Source organism: Chelonia mydas, chromosome 17, assembly GCF_015237465.2.
Source record: "Chelonia mydas isolate rCheMyd1 chromosome 17, rCheMyd1.pri.v2, whole genome shotgun sequence".
Taxonomy (NCBI): domain Eukaryota; kingdom Metazoa; phylum Chordata; order Testudines; family Cheloniidae; genus Chelonia; species Chelonia mydas.
The window spans coordinates 17274548-17295369 of NC_051257.2; the positions used below are offsets into that span (position 1 = coordinate 17274548).

Consider the following 20822-nt stretch of genomic DNA (forward strand, 5'->3'; position numbering starts at 1 on the left):
TTCAATAGCTGCCCAGTTAGAAGACTGCGAGCCCATTCATTTAACGAGGTATCACTTTCTACTGTACTTGTGGCTCTCTGGCTAGTTCCTGCAGAATAGCAAAGTACTGTGGTGTAGTGGGAGACAGTGCAGAGGACAAGGCACTGCACTAAGTCGGGAGACAAAGGCTATATACCCAGCTCAACCACTGACCTGCTGTGTAATCTTGGATAAAGCACTTCACCTTGATAGTCATTCATTTTAAGGCCAGAACAGACTACTGTGATCATCTAGTCTGGCCTGCATAAACTTCCCTGAATTAATTCCTGCTTCAAGTCCTGATAGCTGTGGTTGGACTCAAGAATATCTTTTAGAAAAACACACTTTCTTGATTTTAAAATGTCCAGTGATGGAGAATCCACCACAACCTTTGGTGAGTTGCTCCAGAGGTTGTTTACCCTCACTGTTAATAAATTGTACCTTATTTTTCGTTTGAATGTATCTAGCTTCCACTTGCACCCTTTGGATTTCGTTATACCTTTGTCTGCTAGGTTGAAGAGCCCTCTGTTATCAAATTTCTGTTCCCCATGTGGGTATCTGTACACTGTGATCAAGTCAGCCCCAGTTGAATTTGAGATCACATTGTGCTAGATGCTGTACACGCGAAATAAAATACAGTGCTTGCCCAAAGAGTCTACAATCTCAACTGCATGCAATTCAGGAAATATAATTATGAAGCGTGAATAAAGCACAAAAGATCTCTAATCCATAGGAATTTTAACAGGAGTGCTAAAACCCATGTGATGGAGGAGCCACAGCAGAAAGTATTTTGAGTTGCTCAGCACTAAGTTAAGCTTGTTTTCCCCCCTGAGAAGTTCAAGCTCTTTATAGTGACAGATCCAAGAATATGAGCTGCTCTGATGAGCGAGCATGGCAGGCAAATCAGTACATTTATTTAACCATGTGAATGTAGAATTAATATACAAGCATGGTTTTGAATAGGTGTTGAACAAGAGTAAAGGAGGACAGGATGTGTGTTTAAAGTAGTAGGCAAAGCTGCAACCAAAGGAAGGTTAATATGCAAAGAGACACAAATGACATGAATAGATGTGGTAGTTTTTTGTGACAGCTGCAGAGGTTCTGCATTCTCTAAAGTCCCAATTTAGCAACGCATTTAAGCATATCGTCACTGTAAGGATGTGCTCAAGTGCTTTGCCGATTTGGGGCCTGAGCAGCCTGCCCCTGAAGTCATTTGGGCAATCTCAATTTTGAACCACTGAGTCTCCACATTTTATTCTTCATTTTTCTCTTTTAATGGTCTCTTGTCTGTTAAAACTTCCTTTTGCAGGCCATTAGCCCTGTGTGCAGACTCCAAGGTTAAGACAGCACCTATAATTCTGTTGCATACACAGATTTTCCCCTTATTTCTTGCTAAAAGTTCCAAGTTTCTGCATGAAAAGATCATAAGATTGTATTTGGCATCTCCCATTGAGCTCAGATGTTGCTTAGTAGGTGATGTTCTGCTGCAAGACTTGTGTAAGAAACTAAATTCAGCTTCCCTTGTGAGTTGCGTGAAAACCGTTGTACCCACGCTAGATAAAATTAGCCACGGAGAGTCTGTCTTCACTGCAGAGTTAACCTGGGCTCTTATTTGGTGGTTGTCCTTAACCAAGCTTCTGTCCACACACAGAAACTTCTGACCTAAGTTTGGTGGTGCTTTCAACCTGGGGTAGCTGGCTATCCTGGGCTATAGACTAAAGCCTGAATGCTGCTTTTCACTTTGGCTGGTAACCAGCCCACTTTGCAGTGAGGAGACCGGCTAAACCAGTTGAGTGGTGATGGTCCTTCAGTGCCTTCTCACAATTCCCCCTGTATGCCCAGAAGGACAGACAAGTTCTCCCACAATTTGTTAGGAAAGAATCATTTTGCGGCTCAGCTTATTGAAGTGCCAAGAACCAAGGGATGTACCCCCAGAAGGCCTCATGACACATGGGGGAAGTACAGAGCCACTGTGGCCTCACAAACTTAAATGTGGCTTTATAGTATTGCTGCTCACACCTGGGCTAAGCTAGCCTGGGTGCCCTGATCCACGTGCCAATCACCTGAGTTAACTCTGTAGCGAAGACATCCTTAGTGCCAGGAAAAGTGTGCATAGGATAAAAAGAATGGAGGGTTGATCTGATCTTCCACATAGCAGAAGATTCAATGACTTGTTCCGTTCTTCTATTCCCGAGTGTCAGGAATCTATGAGGAGGAGTGGAAGGGTAGGAAAGAAGTAGTATGGGAAATCTTTGAAGCTTTACCTGTATACCTAAAAGAACATAATTTTTTTTTTTGTTGTGAACAGGCATCTCCATGATGTTGTGTGTGAACCTCTTCTTATGTTGAATGAAGGGGTGGAAGTGGGCTGTTTCTCCTTGAAGAGCTGTCTATTGGAAGAGAGGGTGGAAGGATTTAGGACAGGGGGAACAGATGGGGATTCCAGGTATTATGGAGCTCTGTATGGAGGGGAGAGATACAAAGAAGACTGTTAGGGATGCACCTTGGGCATAGTGGAAAGAGAAGAACAGTGTGACTGGGTTCTGGACTTTGGGTTCCTGTGCGGAGATGCAGAGCTATTCTGCTGTTTCTCACAACTAGCTGGATCAGAAGGGTCTGTGGAGCTCCAGCTCTGGTACATAAAAGGCTTGAGTGGCTTTCTGAAGAAGAAAGATCTAGAGGGAGGGATGTGAAGCCTGGCTGAGAAAATGCCCTTTTTTATGTTGGCAAGTACAATCTTGCGGCGGGGCTGTAGTTAAGAACACAGGCAGAGTGCAAGAAAGAGGGTGAGGTTTATTTTTAAACAATACCCGGTGGTGTGATGATGTGGGAACTCTTCCTGTTCACAGGTTGTGTAGGTCATTGGAGGTGAGACAGGGAACTTCTTATATAAGTGAAGCTAATATTAAAATTCCACATATTAATCAATATTCCGATCTAAACAGCAGGGACCAAATCCATGCATCTGTATGTATCAAGGAAGGAGGAGTAGAATCATAGAATCATAGAATATCAGGGTTGGAAGGGACCTCAGAAGGTCATCTAGTCCAACCCCCTGCTCGAAGCAGGACCAAGTCCCAGTTAAATTATCCCAGCCAGGGCTTTGTCAAGCCTGACCTTCAAAACCTCTAAGGAAGGAGATTCTACCACCTCCCTAGTCCTGAAATTGTTTACAATTGTTTACAAAATCTGTATGTTTGGACCCTCTTGCTTTGAAATAAAGCCTTTCTCTTGACAGGTTAATGTCTAGATGTCTCAAAGCCACTTTAATGCTAGTCAGAGGCATTAAATTTTTAATTTAAAAATCCAGCATTTTACATTATTTTTCTCCAGATAGATTCTTGAGTTGGAATTTCAGCATTATGCCATCGTGTGTAGGAGTTGCTCTTACACCTGCTGTTAGCTTAGTTGAGCCTGTTCTGTTTAAAAAGCCTATTGATGCCAAAATCATGAGTGAATGAGAGTTTGAGATATTGAAGCAAACTCCACCTTCTCACTGTTGTGAATTTTGTCATTTTAGGAAAGGGATTTAATGGCATGGCTGAGTCTAATGCTATTTAGATAGCATAAATTTATCTTCCCTTTAAACTTCTACTGCAGAAAATGTTGTGATATCAGCCAAGAAGCCCTGACTGCAATTGGGGTCCCATAATAGCACAAATGCATAGTAAGACAGTCCTTGTTCTGAAGATCTTGTATAGACAAGACATCAAAGGGTGGGAGGAGAAACTGTGGCACAGAGGAGGGAAGTGATCTGTCACATAGTAGGTCACTGGCAGAGCTGGGACTAAAACCTAGGTCGTCTCTCTCTCTTCTGTCTTATCCACTAAATTATGTGCCTCCCCAAAATGTAGGGTGTAATTTACTTGACACCAATAACAAAATGTAGTATTTAATTTCTCTGTACCTTAATATGTTATGTATTTTTGAGGATTTCAGTGTGGAAGTATAGATTCTAGTTGACGTATGAATGGCTTTTGTTATTCTTAGCTATTATGGAGTACTTCTTCATCCATAGATCCCAAATCACTTTAGAAAGATGGGTATGTAGATCATTTCCACTTTAGAAATGAGGAAAACGTCTTGCTGCTAGAGAAAATAAATTTTAGACTAATTCTGGGCACCCACAATGTAGCTTGATGTCTGTGGATCATGACACATTTTCTTTAATGACATAGCTATGGTAGGGCCATGTGTCTTTCAAGTTGAGGTTTCAGCTGTCACTACAGGTGATCCAACGAAAGCTTGGCATGCTTATCTGACCTCACCCGAGCTTGTTTGGGCATGCAGGAGACAACATGGTTTAGCAGTTAGATCAGGGCACAAGAAGTCAGAAATCCCCAGTTCTGTTCCTGGTTCTGCTCTGACTTTCTGACAGATCTTGGGAAGTCGCTTCACTTCTTTGAGGCAATTTCCCTCCTCCTGTGAGAGTACTGTAAAGTGCTGCAGGGCACTGTAAATGTGCAGAATATTTATTCAAAATGAGATGGCAATCTTATGACAACAGGTTTTTCGACGAGATTTCTAGTACTTCCTGGACAGCTTGCAAACACCACCGGAACAGCTTGTGTGGGAAATTTTGGCACAGCAATGGAAAATGGGAGCGCTGGGTGGATTCTGGTTTGGATTTGAGTTTTGGGAGAAGGATTTAGAGTTGGCTGGTTATTAGCTCTACCTATCACTTTCTTCTTGGCAAGACTGGTAGATCTTTAATAGGAATCTCTTCTCTCTCCGCTCTCCTTGTCTCTCCCCCGTGCCCCCCCCCCCCCCGCCCCGCATTTAATTTCTCAGTGGAAAGCTTAAACGCCTGTGTTTATTTGCTGGGGTGGAATGTTGATTCATTAGCAAACCTCTTGCCAGATGCAAAGTGTTCTCTGTAACTGAGGCATGTATGCAAACTCGCCCTGCCGGTTTACGCATCCTGAAGCTTTACTAATGTGTAACCCTCCTCCTAGTGACCTCTCTCACATCTGTTGTTGTTCTGAACAAACATATAGTGAATCAGCACAAAGTCCATACATTAGCATAGCAGTTAGTCTATACAACACTGAGTAATCTGAATGCTGGCACTCTTGTTGATTCACTTGCTATCAATGGCACTTAGGCTATGTCTGCACTACACAGCTTTTAGCAACATGGGTGTGTTGCAGGCGTGCTGCTTAAAGTCGCGCAGTGTAGCCACTGTTTGTCAGCTTTCCTGCCGACAAAAAACTTCTACCCCCAGCGAGCAGCATTTGCGTTATCGGCAGAAGAGCGCTCCTGCTGACAACGCGCTGTTCACACTGGCACTTGCCGCGGCAAAACTTTTGTCTTGCGGGGGGGGGAGTTTTAACACCTCTGAAAGACAAAAGTGTTGTCGGTCAATTGCCAGTGTAGACATAGCCTTTGAAACTACATCGCTGATTCTTGTCATATTAGTGGTGCCTGGTACTGTATGGTGTCACTGATTTCACATACTTTCAGTGGTGCGTAGAACTACAGTGCTGGCTGCATTAGAAATGTCTAATATCACTGACCTTTTAGATGCTCTCTGGATAGTATATTCTTCCCTGTGAAAAATACATGTGGCTATCTCTTTAAGGCATGTTGTCAGGCCAGATTTGCCTCCACATTTAGATTCTGTACAACTGAGCTTTAGAAAACCTGCTCTTGTGATTAACTTTGGTGTGTGTTTATTTTTTCTTTATGGTGGTTCATTCTTTGAATGCAGAAAACGACAATTTAGGGCCTGCGTTAAGAGAATGACGTGCAGGTTAGGCAACTATATCGTGCTCTGTTGCTGCTGGTTTTGCTGCTGAATAAGGGACTTTCCTGTAAAGGCTCCAGGTGGCATGTCTGAAAAGCTAAAGCAGTCATAGAGTCTCAGGCCCTGACTTAGAGAAAGATTGCACGCACAAAAGTGCATGACCATTTGCATGCCTAATTTGTACCTGTGACGGCTTATGTGATGGCAGCAATTGCACGTGCCAGTGACCGCATCCAGCTGGTAATCTGCATGGGCAGTACTTGAAAACCAATCCTGACGATTGGGATTGTGAATGACAGTTGCTGTGAAACCTGCACATGGTGCTGGGGATTTTAGTGGGACTTTCAGCTTTGGCCTTCATCTTCCTTGCTTCAGTCAGCTAAACTCCAGGCTTTTGCAAAATCAAGGCAATGAGGTGTGTGGGGGGGGCGCTGATGTAACTGGAAGGAGAACTCGGTAAACATAACTAGGATGTTACTGCTACTTCCTTGAGCTATAATCACTAATTCAGTGTCCCTCTGCTCTCAAAGGTGCTTGATTCTCAGACATTTGTTTAGTTCAATACAAATGAATACTCATTTGGATGTGCTATCTCAGCCATCAAAGCAGGAAAGGACAGTGAGCTGGGAACTCATGTTCTGAATCCTGAACTGCCTCTGTCTGATTTCAAGTGTCATGCCTATTAGGGACCCTTCTCTCCCAGTCTCTGATGGAACTCACCTGACTCCCTTTACTAGATTCTCAGCTCCTATGAGTATGGGGACCATGCTACATATACAGCTCCACTTTCCTTAGTGTACAGTTACCTTACGTCCCCAGCTACCTCATGAATTGGTTTGCTGCTTTGAACATAATAACAGAGTCCAGAGTCATGCATCAGAGTTATTTACTGGCTGAGCCGGGGGTGAGGGGGTTATGCACAGATGTGGAAGGAACAGATTTTAATCAGTATATATCAAGGTTCCTTGATTTTTCTCTCTCTCCAAAACCCAAGGGGGGAAAAGTTCCATAGCTGCTAATCAAGAGTACAGAGCGGGAAATGTAGAAAAATTTATTATGTAATACTTGGTAAATACTTGGTGACTTACCCAACCCTGGCTGAAATTAAAAGGAGTCTTTCCATCAACTTCAGTGGGCTCTGGATCAAGCCCATGGTGCACTCTGTCGTCATCAGTTCGACCTTCATCATGTGAGAAATCTCATGTAAAACAGAACTTTGAGATGCTATTATTTCTGAATCCTGACTTGCATAGTCACAACATTTTGAATAAGGAGCTTTTAGTGCCTTTGTCTTCTTTTCTGCTAGTGCAAAACCTTAAGTGGATAAAGAGATAATAATCTAGGGGAAAAATAAACAGACCTGCTGGAATTCATTGAAAATAACCCATACAATATCGATTCCTTCCTAGCCCAGACATAGGTCAGTGAAGCATAATGTGAGCCATTCATGAGCTGGTGAGCTAACAAACTGGTTTCCAGTCCACTTGAATAAGCAACCATCTGACAAATCTCCTACCATCTCCCACCCTCTCCGCTTTAAAAGTGGCAAAGAGTCCTGTGGCACCATATAGACTAACAGACGTATTGGAGCATAAGCTTTTGTGGGTGAATATCCACTTCGTCGGTGTCATTTTTTAATAATGGCATTCCATATCAACCGGTAATTGTCTTGTGAAAATGACATGTTATCACGCCACACAAAGGGCAATCAAATCCTGGGCAGCTGCGTTTTAAGCCTGACTTTGCACCTCAGGATTGCTGGCAAGAAAACCAGTTTGCCTTGTAATTGTCCTTCAGCAGTTCTAGGTGGGACTGGTTTCTAATAGGAGGAATTGCAGATGGACTCCCTCCTGAAAAATCAACATGGGAGTGGGAACGTCTGATACATACATGCCTTTGACTGAGCTGACATCTGAATGCTTTATAGTGTTATTGTGGCAGTGCTGTGATCTTTGCATACAAATGCTTTGACAAGCAGCTCAAGGGAGTGAAAATGTGGGCGTGAGGGATTTTTTTCTGTACCAGCACTTGTGCTTTTATCACCTGGTCATCTGATTCATAGCTCTGGGTGCTTCAGGGCTGTAAAACGCTAATTTAAAAAATCCAATTCAGCAAGCTACTTAGGCAGGAGCTTAACTTTAAGCACCTGAGTGGTCCCATTACATTGAATGCAATGCAAGCAATCCTGTGTTTTCAGTTTAAGCACATGCTCAGATACCTTGCTCTGACCCAAGGCATCTAACACTAATAGCGTTCACACCCATGATGAAGGGCCTGATCCAAAGCCCAGGGAAGGCAAAGGAAGGAGTGCCACTGGCTTCAGTGGTTGGAGTTATGCTGCCCAAAACAGCTAGCGGGTCCTAGAGTTACACTAAAAGAAAAGGAGTACTTGTGGGCACCTTAGAGACTAACCAATTTATTTGAGCATAAGCTTTCGTGAGCTACAGCTCACTTCATCGGATGCTGTAGCTCACGAAAGCTTATGCTCAAATAAATTGGTTAGTCTCTAAGGTGCCACAAGTACTCCTTTTCTTTTTGCGAATACAGACTAACACGGCTGTTACTCTGAAACCTAGAGTTACTGTGTCTTGCCATCCTGCAGATCTTGGCCTGGTTTGAAGAAGGTGAAGAGATCACTACTGCATTTGTAGAGCCACTTGTCATCATACTGATTCTCTTAGCCAATGCTGTTGTGGGGGTGTGGCAGGTATGTAACCGCTTTTGTCTCCCTTCTTTAATTCCTGTAAGCACTGCGGTTTGTTTGGGGGGCAGTGGAGCTATTGGCCAGGTGCCTGGAACTGTACAACCTGCATGAATGAAGCCCTGGCTGTTTAAATGCACAAAGGGACGCTCATGAGTTGGAACCATGTGCTAGGTTTGCGCTGCAGAGTTAACTCAAGTTTCCTACAATCCAATCCACTCTTTTTTGAGCTAGCCAAGTTTGAGCGACTGGTCACACTATGAAATAACACTCAAGCTGCACAGAGCTGGCAAATTGTCTTCACTCAAGCTGTGGCCTTTACCCGCTCTCGAGCCAGCCAACTTGAGGCAAAAGAACCAGCACATTCACATGAAGGGGACGCAGGTGAGGGGTAATACTTGAGTTAATTCTGCAGTGAAGACAAGCCTATGGTGAGGGAAGTATTGTGCAGCTGTCAAAAATAAAAATAAGACCGTGGAGCATTGAGGGAATGAAGGGAGAAATTCTGGTAAGGAAAACATGAACCCCACTTGAGGTTGATGAAAGCAGGCTTTTAATTGCCAAACAGTAATGAAAATGAGGAGCCAGACTCTCAGCTGGAGCCTGATCTGCACAAGGGAAAAAGTCCCCAAAAAACTCCAGAGAAAAGTGTGTTCAGTTCGCCAGGTATTGGCAAAGTTGGTAACTAACGAGTAGGGAATAGAACCTGTGCTGGTGAATTCTCCATGTTTAGCTCACTTAAAAAAAAAAAAAAATCTGTGAGTACTTTAAAAGGATATAAAATGCCATCCTGAATAAAAATAGAATAAGAGTGACATTTACTACATTTAATCTTTATTTTGTCATCCCTTAATTTTTATTTGGCAATTCGTATAGTTTGGAGTTTAGGATGCCACACTTATTTACCACCTAGTTAAATACCACTTATCTCTTGGCAGTGGCCAAATGCATTTTCATTAAGCAAACTTCTTAATGTGCCCCAACTGAAGTAGCAGTTATTACCAGATGCTTTCATTTGCCTGTTGTTCCCTGGAACATCTTGCAAGATAGTATCCATTCTGATTAAGTGGGGGACACTAAGGTCTTTTTTACTTCAAAATATTAAGCTGCTGTTTAACTTAGTTTTAAGCTTATTTGAGATATTCTAATTGCTGCATCCAGTGCTCAGGGGTGCTGCAAGTTGAGCCAAAATGTGTCTGGGTAAAAAATCTATATTCTTAGAAGCAAGAGACGATTAGGCTCACTGATCATTTGTTCCAGATGTGTTTTCCCTCCAAGATCCTTTGTTACATTTTGATGTAGTTCTAAAATACTAATGCTCCTTTGTATGTTCAGAACACTTCCCATGCAAGAACCTCAAAGCATTTTCCACACACTCGCTCACTAAGGTCCACAACTGTAGTTGCTCTAGGCGCGCATTAACCCCTATGTCACAGATAGGGAAACTGAGGCAAGACTAACAAGGAGTCCGGTGGCACCTTAAAGAGGAATTCCTCTCCTGGAATTGACACCTCCTCATCAATTATTGGGAGTGGACTACATCCACCCTGATCGAATTGGCCCTGTCAACACTGGTTCTCCACTTGTGACGTAACTCCCTTCTCTTCATGTGTCAGTATATAATGCCTGCATCTGTAACTTTCACTCTATGCATCTGAAGAAGTGGTTTTCGCAAAAGCTTATGCCCAAATAAATCTGTTAGTCTTTAAGGTGCCACTGGATTCCTTGTTGTTTTTGTGGATTCAGACTAACATGGCTACCCCCTGATACCTGAGGCAAGACTGGGTTCAATGACTTTTTTTTTTAATGGTCTCAGAGTAAGTCCATAGCAGAGTTCAGTCTAGAAATCAGAAATCCTGAGACTCTGTTGTTTTAACCATTAACAACACTACCAGTTCCTCTCAGATGGTTCCATACCACTTTGCCTCTGGCACATCTGAGACTCAGCACAAAATGTAGTTTTCAGAGTAGCAGCCGTGTTAGTCTGTATCCGTAAAAAGAAAAGGAGTCCTTGTGGCGCCTTAGAGACTAACAAATGTATTTGAGCATAAGCTTTTGTGAGCTACAGCTCACTTCATCAGATGCATACAGTGGAAAATACAGTGGGGAGATTTTATATACACAGAGAACATGAAATAATGGGTGTTACCATACAGACTGTAACAAGAGTGATCAGGAAAGGCGAGCTATTACCAGCAGGAGAGCGGGGGGTGCGGGGGGGGAGGGCAGGGGGGATAATCAAAATGGGCCATTTCCAGCAGTTTACAAGAACAGTAGGAGGGGAAATAAACATGGTGAAATAGTTTTACTTTGTGTAATGACACATCCACTCCCAGTCTTTATTCAAGCCTAAGTTAATTGTATCCAGTTTGCAAATTAATTCCAATTCAGCAGTCTCGTGTTAGAGTCTGTTTTTGAAGTTTTTTTTGTTGAAGAATTGCCACTTTTAGGTCTGTAATCGAGTGACCAAAGAGACTGAAGTGTTCTCTGACTGGTTTTTGAATGTTATAATTCTTGATGTCTGATTTGTGTCCATTTATTCTTTTACATAGAGACTGTCCAGTTTGGCCAATGTACATGGCAGAGGGGCATTGCTGGCACATGATGGCATATATCACATTGGTGGATTTGCAGAACCACTAACCCAGGAACCTATCCTTGCAATAAAGCCTGTTGCTAACTGTGTCCACATATCTATTCAGGGGACGCCATCATAGGGCCTAATCACATCAGCCACACTATCAGAGGCTCGTTCATGCCCCCCCACCCCCACTCTTCTGCTGGTAATAGCTCACCTTTCCTGATCACTCTCGTTACAGTGTGTATGGTAACACCCATTGTTTCATGTTCTCTGTGTATATAAAATCCCCCTACAGCATTTTCCACTGCATGCATCTGATGAAGTGAGCTGTAGCTCACGAAAGCTTATGCTCTAATAAATTTGTTAGTCTCTAAGATGCCACAAGTCCTCCTCCTCTTAGCACAAAATGTAGTACTTCATATACTGCTTTGAAGCCATTCACTACCCCTCCCCTGTCTGAAGTAGGTAAACATGTTTCCCTTTAGCCATGGGGACAATGAGGCATAGCAAGGTTCAATGACACTGCCCAATACCACAAGACGAATAGACTTCAAAGCCAAGATTAGAATTCAGGAGTTCCTGGCTCCCATTCCCTTGTTCACACAACTGCTTCCCCCCTCCCCCCCCCACACATCACCACCATCTAAATGGTACAACTGCCTGAAGCTCTGCTGCACGCTGTGTTTACAGGAGAGAAATGCGGAGAGTGCTATTGAAGCCTTAAAGGAATATGAGCCAGAAATGGGAAAAGTGATCCGTGCCGACAGGAACGGAGTCCAGAGGATCCGGGCTCGGGATATTGTTCCTGGGGATATTGTGGAAGTGGCAGGTATGGCAATGATCTCTCCCCCTCTTCTCTGCACCCCCCAGCCCCTCATCTCCTTTGCTGTATGCACAGGTATGAAACATTCTGCTGGGCTATGGGTGAGGTAATCCCACCCTGAGTTAGTTTAGAACTGAACTGAAAATGCAGCGAAACTCACCATCACCCTGGTTCTTTGGTTTTGAGCAACTTTTGTTTGAAGCAACCTTGTCACAGAATAGTGGCTGAAACAGGAGAACCGCTCCAGCATTGTGTGCTGGCTTATACTGACTATCCAGCACTCTGCTCGTCTGAAGTAAGTTAGGCTTTGGTCTGCATGGCTTTCCATGAAAGAAAATGGTCTCCCTTAAGGTTTGTGGGATAATTATTCATGGAAGACAAGTAGTGCAGGGATGGGAAAGGCTGAGGGGAAAGCATTGGTTTGCGAGCACTGGAGAGACTTGTGCTTTTGGATCTGGGTTTGGGTAGCCTCCATCTGCATTCGTGTACTTCATCCTATGGCTTATCCTCCTGTCCTTCCCTTGCACATGCAGCTGTTGGGATTAAGGTGCAAAACAGACTCCATTTTCATCTGTCCTGCATTGGCCTGAGAAATGTCTCCTGTAGGTTTCTTCTTTCTTGGCCATCGCAAGCAAATTCTCAGAGGAAGCTTTATTGACCACTCTGCCCTGTTACCTTTCGCCATGAGTTTAGCCCTTTGCCCTTGTGTCTCCTGTCCATTTGGTCCTGCTTGAGCAGTGAATGGAGACAGCTGGGGTGTGGGGAATGGAGAATGCTAAGAGGTTGGGATAAGAAACTCTCTTTATTTGTAGCTAGATTCCAACTGCATTGAGCTACGTATATATTTTTTGGCTTTCAGGGGCATCACAAAGATCAGTGAGTTCTCATCCTCTCTGCATCCCTTGTACTATCCCCGTTCTATGGATGCAGAAACTGAGGCACAGAGAGACCCAAAGGTCACACAGCAAGTATGTGGCTGAGGCAGGAATACAAGCCAGGTTTTCTGGGTCTAAGTCCAGTCCTTTAATCCTTCCTGTCACCTACTCCTCTGAGCAGAGCCAGGCAGAATCTAGCCCTACATTTATTAGGACTTGTAGGATTGTGTTCTTTACCCTTCAATATTGAAGGCTCTGTTGGAGGATTAAATAAAAAGCATTTGTTCTTCTGGCTCACGATGGTATTCTTTATATTGATTAAAGTTCAGGGTTTGCTAACCCCCCCCCCCCCCAAATGGCACATTTCAATTAGCCAGAAAAATTATTATTATTTTTTTTTTTAAACCAACTTTAAGCCTCCAAATCCCTCATACTCATCGGCTCTTCTCCACTTTGTGGACTTGCTAGTGGAAAAATGCTGCAGTTCCTTGTGGACTAATCCAATTCTTAGTTAAGTCTTCCTGTTGTACTTCATCTGGAAGATAGATAGATATATCTAAAAATAATGCTCAGAAGATGATCACGGGCCATCTCCTCAGCTGGTGTAAACTGGCATAACTCCACAGCACAGCTACATCGATGAATGCCAGCAGGGGCTCTGGCCTGAGGTTAGCACAGACTGGCTTTGAACTGTGTATGAATAAGGAACTGAGATTTGGTCGCACGTAAGGTGATGTCTGATTCTGCTAAGTTTGAAACCATAGATTGTTGTCTAGATGGTGTTCAGGCATCTCCTCTGTGCTCTCTGTGTGGGTGGGAAAGAACAGGGCATCAGGGACATGTGCAATGGGTAAAGGGTTCCTCTTTCTAGGCTCCATTCATCCAATCTGTTTTTTGGGGGCAGGTCCTTTGGGAAAAACAGGTCAGGGCAGTTTTTCAGCTCCACAAAGCTCCCTTTCTGTGTGGGCAAAGTGAGCCCGTGGGGATTGGCTGGCCAAGATGCTCTCTGGAAAAGGGAGGCTTGCGCCTGCCTTGAAAAGAACAAATTGTAAAATGCAGCTGTCGCAGGCCAAACAGCTCAAGGATTTTTCCACCAGGGGAAAATGTCTCGGCCAGGCCTGCCCCGTTAGGATCTTGAGTCGTGTGGGCTGGTTGTCTCTGTGGGATTTTAGGAGAATGCTGACTCGAGCAGTCAGAAGTCATTAAAGTACTTGGTGCTGAAAGTGGGCAGCTGCTCAGCTTGGGCCCTGTTTCTTGTCTGTCTCCTCCTTTGCCCCCAGGAGGAGCACAGACCCACCGTTCCGCTGAAATAAAAAGAATTACGCTGCTTTTTCTTGAACAAGAATTTCAGAAAGAGAACTTGAAATAAACAGCAAAGAGAAATTAAATCAGAGTCCATTGGACTGTAAACTCTTCAGACAAGGAGATCTTTTGTATTATGCTTGTTTATGTGCCTGGCACAATGGTTCCCTGATCCCTAATTGGGACCTTGTAGCTCAGAGGTGGGCAAACTACAGCCTGCAGGCCACATCCGGTCCGCAGGACCGTCCTGCCCGGCCCTTGAGCTCCCAGCCTGGAAGGCTAGTCCCCGGCCCCTCTCCTGTTGTCCTCCCTCCTCTGCTGCCATGCGGACAGCGCTCTGGGTGGCGGGGTTGCGCACTCCTGCTGAGCAGAGCGGCAGTGTGCCTAGCTCCGGCTGGGCAGCGTGGCTGCCAGACATGCTGCTTTGAGGAGTGGGAGGGGGGTTTGGATAAGGGGCAGGGGTGTCCCGGGGGGCAGTCGGGGGACAGGGAGCAGGGGGAGGTTGGATGGGGCGGAGGTTCTGCAGGGGACAGGGGGGATGGTTGGGGAACAGGAGGGTTAGATAGGCGTGGGGTCCTGGGGGGCCTGTCAGGGGGCAGGGGTGTGGATAGGGGTTGGGGGACTGGGAGCAGGGGGGTTGGATAGGGGGTGGGATCCCGGGGGGTGGTTAGAGGCAGGCGGTCCCAGGAGGGGGCAGTCAGGGGACAAGGAGCAGGGAGGTTGGATGGGTCGGGAGTTCTGAGGGGGGCAGTCAGGGGATGGGAAGTGGGAGTGGGCGGATAGGGGGTGGGGGCCAGGCTGTTTGGGGAGGCACAGCCTTCCCTACCCGGCCCTCTATACAGTTTTGCAAACCCAATGTGGCCCTCCAGCCAAAATGTTTGCCCACCCCTGTTGTAGCTGCTACTGCAGTACAAATTATTGTTTTATCACTGCCCTAAACTCCCTGTGCCAGTCTGCCTGCCTTCCACCAGCCTTTCAGCCTGCTAGCAACTCCCTCCCCCTCTAACTATATAGGGCAGTTAGTTAAACACCATCACGATGCCTCCTCCAGCCCCCCTAATCAAATGCTTATTGCATGCGTATGAGTGGCTGATTTTTTTAAATTTTGTTTGTTTGTTTTTTTAATTACACCATCAACATCAAAAGTCGCAGAGAAACAGCTGAGCCGTTGTCTGGGGATTCATGATTTAACTGAGACAGACTTAGCAAATTATAATATCTAGCAAATACGCTGTCAGATTGTGTAATACAAGAGTGTGTGAATCCAGCATGAGCACCAGCTCATATAACACATGACTGACACTGCTGTGTAAAATGACACACACCCTTAAACTCTGGTAGCTGACACATTTGCACATCTAACGGGGAACATATGTATATGCTACCTAGGACCAAGCTCCAGTATTTTTTACATTGGCAGTGGAATCTATGTGATGGTTGAGGAGGGGAAAGTGAAAACCTTAGTTACCTGACTAGTTATTCAATGCTGTGCTAGGATATGGGGGAAGGGGGAATGGTATGTGAAAGACAGAAATTCCTTCTTGATCCTTGTTGCAATTAGCTGATGCCCTGAAAGGTGATATTTGATTACCTCAATTTAGCAAGTAAAACTATTCATTCTGCTTTTGAGCCTAATCCATGCCACCATATTTAATGCTCTGACCTCCTGTAGAAGTGAATTCCATTGGCTTTGGCTAAGTTTTCCAGGCATCTGATGAGGCGGTGATTCTATCCCTGAGTGAGTAACCGTGTGTGTGTCTCAGAGAGAGAGAAAGATTGGGTGTAATATATGGAGGACTGAGGTTGGAAGATTGAGATTAATGCAAACACTTTGTAATTGACTTCATTTTTTAAAAGGTTTGGGGTTTTGTTTAGTTTTTTAAAATATGGGATCTACAAAGGGGGGAAAACCCCAAACTGATAATGGAATGACTGTCAATTTGAAAATGGAAAACAAAGCATTGATAGCTTAGAATGAGCGCTCTCTCTCTTATTTTTGCCATGACTGTGGAACATTAAACTGTAACTATCAGCTCATCATGATGAGCCGTTGTTGCAGCCCTTCCTTGGCCCATGGGGGAGTGGGGAGGAGGTAATCACCCCCTGATTTCCCTTTTCGGATTGTGACTCCAGTGACAGCAAGTAGAGCAGGGGCTATGCACCAGAATCTCCCTGTACTGCAGCCCTGCGGGTGGGGAATGGGAGGAGCCCTGGCTCTGCCTCCACCACTCACTGGCCAGAGTTAGGTTATCAGGAGCATACAGGAGAGCAAATTGCTCCCTGAGAAGGTGGTGAAGTAATTTACAGCCTCCCCAGAGCAAGGTAAGGAGAGGAATTGTGCTGAGCATGGTTCATTCCCTGATTTTTTTTGGGTGATGTACAGTGATGCACCACTCCTCGCACGTTCTGTCATTACAGTCTAGCTTAGTGGAGGGTTAGGGTCCATTAAAATCATTGCCTGGTGGGTAAAATGAAGAACAAGTTAAATAATTTGTAAAAATTGCATTAAATATGGCATTTTGGTTTGCCTTTGTAGCAGATTTCTTGAAGCTGGCCTCAGCTCTTCTCTCCCAGGCTGTCTAAATACAGTAGATCGCCTGTCTCTTTTTTTGGTGGGGTGGGGTGGGGTGGGGGAGAGGGGTGTTAAAATTCATGTTAGAAATTAACATGAGTACTGGTGCAGAGAGCTAGGATGTCCCAGTGGTTAGGGCACTAGCCTAGGAGGTCAGAGTTCAAATCCCTGCTCCACCACAGACTTCCTGTGTGACCTAGGGCAAGTCACTTAGTCTCTCTGTGGCTCAGTTCCCCATCTGCAAAGTGAGGATCACGGCATTACGGGGAATAAATACATTAAAGATTGTGAGGTCTTCAGGTGCTGTGGTGATCAAGGCCATATAACTACCTTATAACAACAGCAAAGTGATAACTGGCAACGTGTTAGATAAGGCAATTCATTGCCCATGCTATTCACAATGATCCTCATCCTACTACCCTTATTCATGCTTAGTAATACTTTATTCTACAAGGCCCACTGAAATCAGTACCTACTGTTTGCTATGTTTATGTAAGTACCTACCACAGTGGGACCCCGGTCTCTCAGTTGTTGTTTCTAGGGGCTGCTGAAGTACAAAATCAAAGATTGGCTTGAGCCAGCCCTGGCCACAAGACTTTTTGCTGAGCATCGTAGAGAGAGGCAATGTCCCTTGTGAGATTTACTAACCAATTCTGATCTCTTGATGCCAAATGTTGTTCCTATTTTTCTTGTGCCCATCCATTATGAAAACTGAGCCACGTCCATTCATTGGCTTCAGGCAAACGTTTTTCCTTTGGCCTTCACCGCAGTGGAAACTTGCAGCCTTTGATTTTGTAATGATTAGCTTCTATTTAGTAGCTGTATAAGGACAGTTGATGCCTGGAAGCAAAACAGCCCCTTGCTAGCACAGGGAGAAGAAAGTTTGTGAGTTAAATAAATAAGCTAGTTATAAATCTCTCTCATCTGAATGAGCCTTAACTGTTACCAACCCAATGGAAAAAACTCACTAGACATGTTGCACTGCAGGCTAGCGGCTGATCCTGTCTTCGCGAAGCGAGTTCAGTTCCCACCCAGCGATTGGCACCATTGGCAACCTCAGAGGCTTTAAAAATTTCAGTTCTTTCTCAGCACTCAAAGCAGGTCCAGCAAGATCAGCCCTGAGGCTCATGGCCTAAGCTCTGAGCCCTGCTCTCTGGGTATCTATCAAGCTCCAATCACCATAGTATAGATGTACCTGTTCTTTTCAGATCCTGCTAATAGATTTTAGTGCCTGCAGCTGGCAATAGATTACGTCTCACAAATAGATGACCCTTTCGTGTAAGGGGGAGTAGAGCATTTTGGTATATCTTAAAAAGGGTCCATCTATATGGATGCTGTCCGTGTGTGAATAAAATTTCTTGCCGAGGGGGGTTTCAGTTCTCTTCATCTTGCATTCTTTGGTTCAGGGATATAGAAATGAGAGACTTACCCCAAATAAATCTTCCAAAGTTAAGAGCTTCACCCCAAAGGCCTTGACTAAATAGTGTATAGTATGTCATCTGGCATTCACCCAATAGGTCTTGATTCAGTGCCCATTCAGGTCAGTGGAAAAGACTCCCATTGATTTCAATCTGCATTAGATCAGGCCCTTAGCCCTGAAACAACTGGGAAGGTGGCAGGAGGCTAGTGGTATCAGGTTTGGTGCATCTCCATTTGGGATATTGATGACCTCTTTCTGCTCTCCCTCCTGCAGACAGTTACTTTTGTTGACTCCTGAACTATCTGCATTATCCGCCACTGCGCAGGAAAGCACTTCAATGAATTCCAGGCCAGGGAGTGGTTCTTTCCTCCCATCCTGGCCTACACTTCTGTATGGGAGTTTACTATAGGTGTGTATTTCACCAGATTAGTCATTTTCTGTTTAAAATAACTGGTGACCAGGCCACTCTTATCTCCAAGACTTTTGTTAGGAGCTGTGCCAAAGGATCATTGATGTTCATCAACTCAGGTTTCTATAGGCAAGAGTGTGGTTGTATGGGTAAGGAACTGGACTGAGATTCTTGACTCTGCCACAGACCTGCTTTGTGACCTTTGGGAAATCACTTACTCTCGCCATTTGTAAAATGGGTGGTAATGCTTTCCCTCCCAAGGGTCTTGAGGATAAATATGTTTGCGTGGGTCTCAAGTACTGTGTTAATGAAGGCCATATGAGTATCTGGATTATTTGTATCACTATGTATGGGATCTCAAGAGTTAAGAGGGGGATTTCAGTGTCTATGGCCCATTCAGTCGCTGGTGCCTTTGCTGAGAGATTTAACAGAGGACGGTTGGTGGTGGTTTATCTTTGATGTGGACATTCATCCATTAGAGACAGGTGCTACATATACACACAGAAAGAGACGGTCCCTGCCCTGAAAAGCTTACGATTTAAATGGAGGAACAGGAAGTAATGTTATCCTCATTTTAAAGATTGGAAACTGAGGCACAGGGAGATTAACTGGCTTGCTGAGGTTTGTGGCAGAGCTCGGAATTGAGACCGTTTTTCTGAGTCCAAGGTCTGTGCATAAACTGTCCTTCCTCTTGCTAGTTCCCATGGTTAGTTTATATATCTCCCTTACTATGGTTGAGTTCAGTCACAGATCAGACCAAACACTTTTAACCTGTGGCATTTCTCTTCTACTTTCCCTCTCTTAGTTGGTGACAAGGTGCCAGCCGATATCCGGATCATTGAGATCAGATCCACGACATTACGGGTTGATCAGTCGATTCTCACAGGTATGGGCAGTGCTGTTACTGTGAGTATGACGGTCTTGCACAGAATGACTGCTACTGGAATGAGTCCCACGTGGGGGTGGAGGTGTTGGGCTTGGTGCTTTAAGAACCTTCACACCCACAGAACGTTCAGTGAAATTTGTATCAACAGTTCTGAGTTCTGAAAAAGCTAGGTCCTCCTCTTAACGTTTTCATTTTCACACCTGTCTGGTGAATCTGTGGTGGCCAGCCCCTCTGTAACACTTTCCAAGGGTTACCTAATTAATCCAGACATTTGGCAAACCAATGTGTAGCATGTCCCTGTGAGGCTGATTGGTTAGCACTATTATCAGCCCTTTTTACAGCTGGAACAATTTAAAACCAGGGATTAAGGGTGGGGTTTTCAAATGCGTTCAGTGTTGGCCTGACTGCTCCACTGAAGTCAGTGAGCATTTGCAGTGGGAGCAGGGTGGGGGTGAGATTTTCGAAATTGCTCCATTTAGGACTATGTGACTTGCCCAGAAAGGGAACCAGTGGCAGAGTTGGGATTAGAACTCAGGAGATTCTGGCTCCATGTCTCATACTCAGATCGGTGGACCACAGCTGACTCTCAGCAGGAAGTGCCCAAAATCTTGAAAATGTGTGAGATTTTGTTAAGACTCAAGCCTCATATTAATGATGGCTACCCATTTTACTGCAGAACAGGGTATGTTGCTGTCTTACACAGGTACTGAACTGTCGCTTCAAAGCAAATATTGCTTGATTCATGTCTGTCTTGTTGTGTAGCAATTAAAGAGTTGTTCATTTCAGATGTGTGATATTTGCTAGAATCAGATGTTGTCATTGAGGGGAGGGGATTTTTTTTAAAATATGGATTAAAGAAGTGTTTGAAATATTACATATTAGCTTTAAACATTATATCACTGCTATCAGGGGGAAATGGAAGTATCCTTTCTTTTCTATTTAGATGAACCATTAGTCTAAACTGAAAATCTCCTTTTGACATGATTTTAAAAATTCATTAGTTTAGGAGATGGCAAAAGGGAAGGGAAAACAATTGGAGAAATTAAATCTACAAGGACACCAGCACAGTCTCCCCGACACATAAATAACACAGGTTTTGTGCTAATTGAACTTTCTCCCTCTGCTGCATCTCCTGTCACCTTGCAGAACAAAATTATTTTTGTGCTCAGAGCACAAAATAAAGACCTTCAGGAGAAGCACTCTAGATGCTTTCATTACATCGCCCAAGGGATTCCATCTCCTCTTGAGGCCGTTGACTGGCTTTGAGTTGTCCTTGAATAAGTGGAACTGTTGCCTCTGATTTTGATTCTTGTGTCCTGAGGAGAGGGGCTTTTCTTCAAAGCTTGGAAGTCTTGGTTGTTGTAAGCTTCCTGGAGCAGGGAACCATCTTTTCATCTGTGTTTGTACGGTGCCTATCACAATGGGATTCTGGTCCATGACTAAATAAATAATCAGTAGTAGTAATGTAGCCAGTCTCCATGCCAATGCA

At 44.4% G+C, this 20822-nt stretch overlaps 1 protein-coding gene across 4 annotated transcripts in view; it reads left to right on the forward strand.

Annotated features, from left to right (window-relative positions):
* Positions 1-20822, forward strand: part of ATP2A3 (ATPase sarcoplasmic/endoplasmic reticulum Ca2+ transporting 3) — a 149284-nt gene that overhangs the window by 63759 nt on the left and 64703 nt on the right. For all 4 annotated transcript variants that reach the window (XM_037880808.1, XM_043531410.1, XM_037880806.2 and 1 more), the window contains exons 4-6: positions 8367-8471; positions 11737-11875; positions 19253-19333. In XM_037880808.1, the coding sequence (XP_037736736.1) occupies positions 8367-8471; positions 11737-11875; positions 19253-19333 (325 nt within the window). The remainder of the gene's footprint in view (positions 1-8366; positions 8472-11736; positions 11876-19252; positions 19334-20822) is intronic.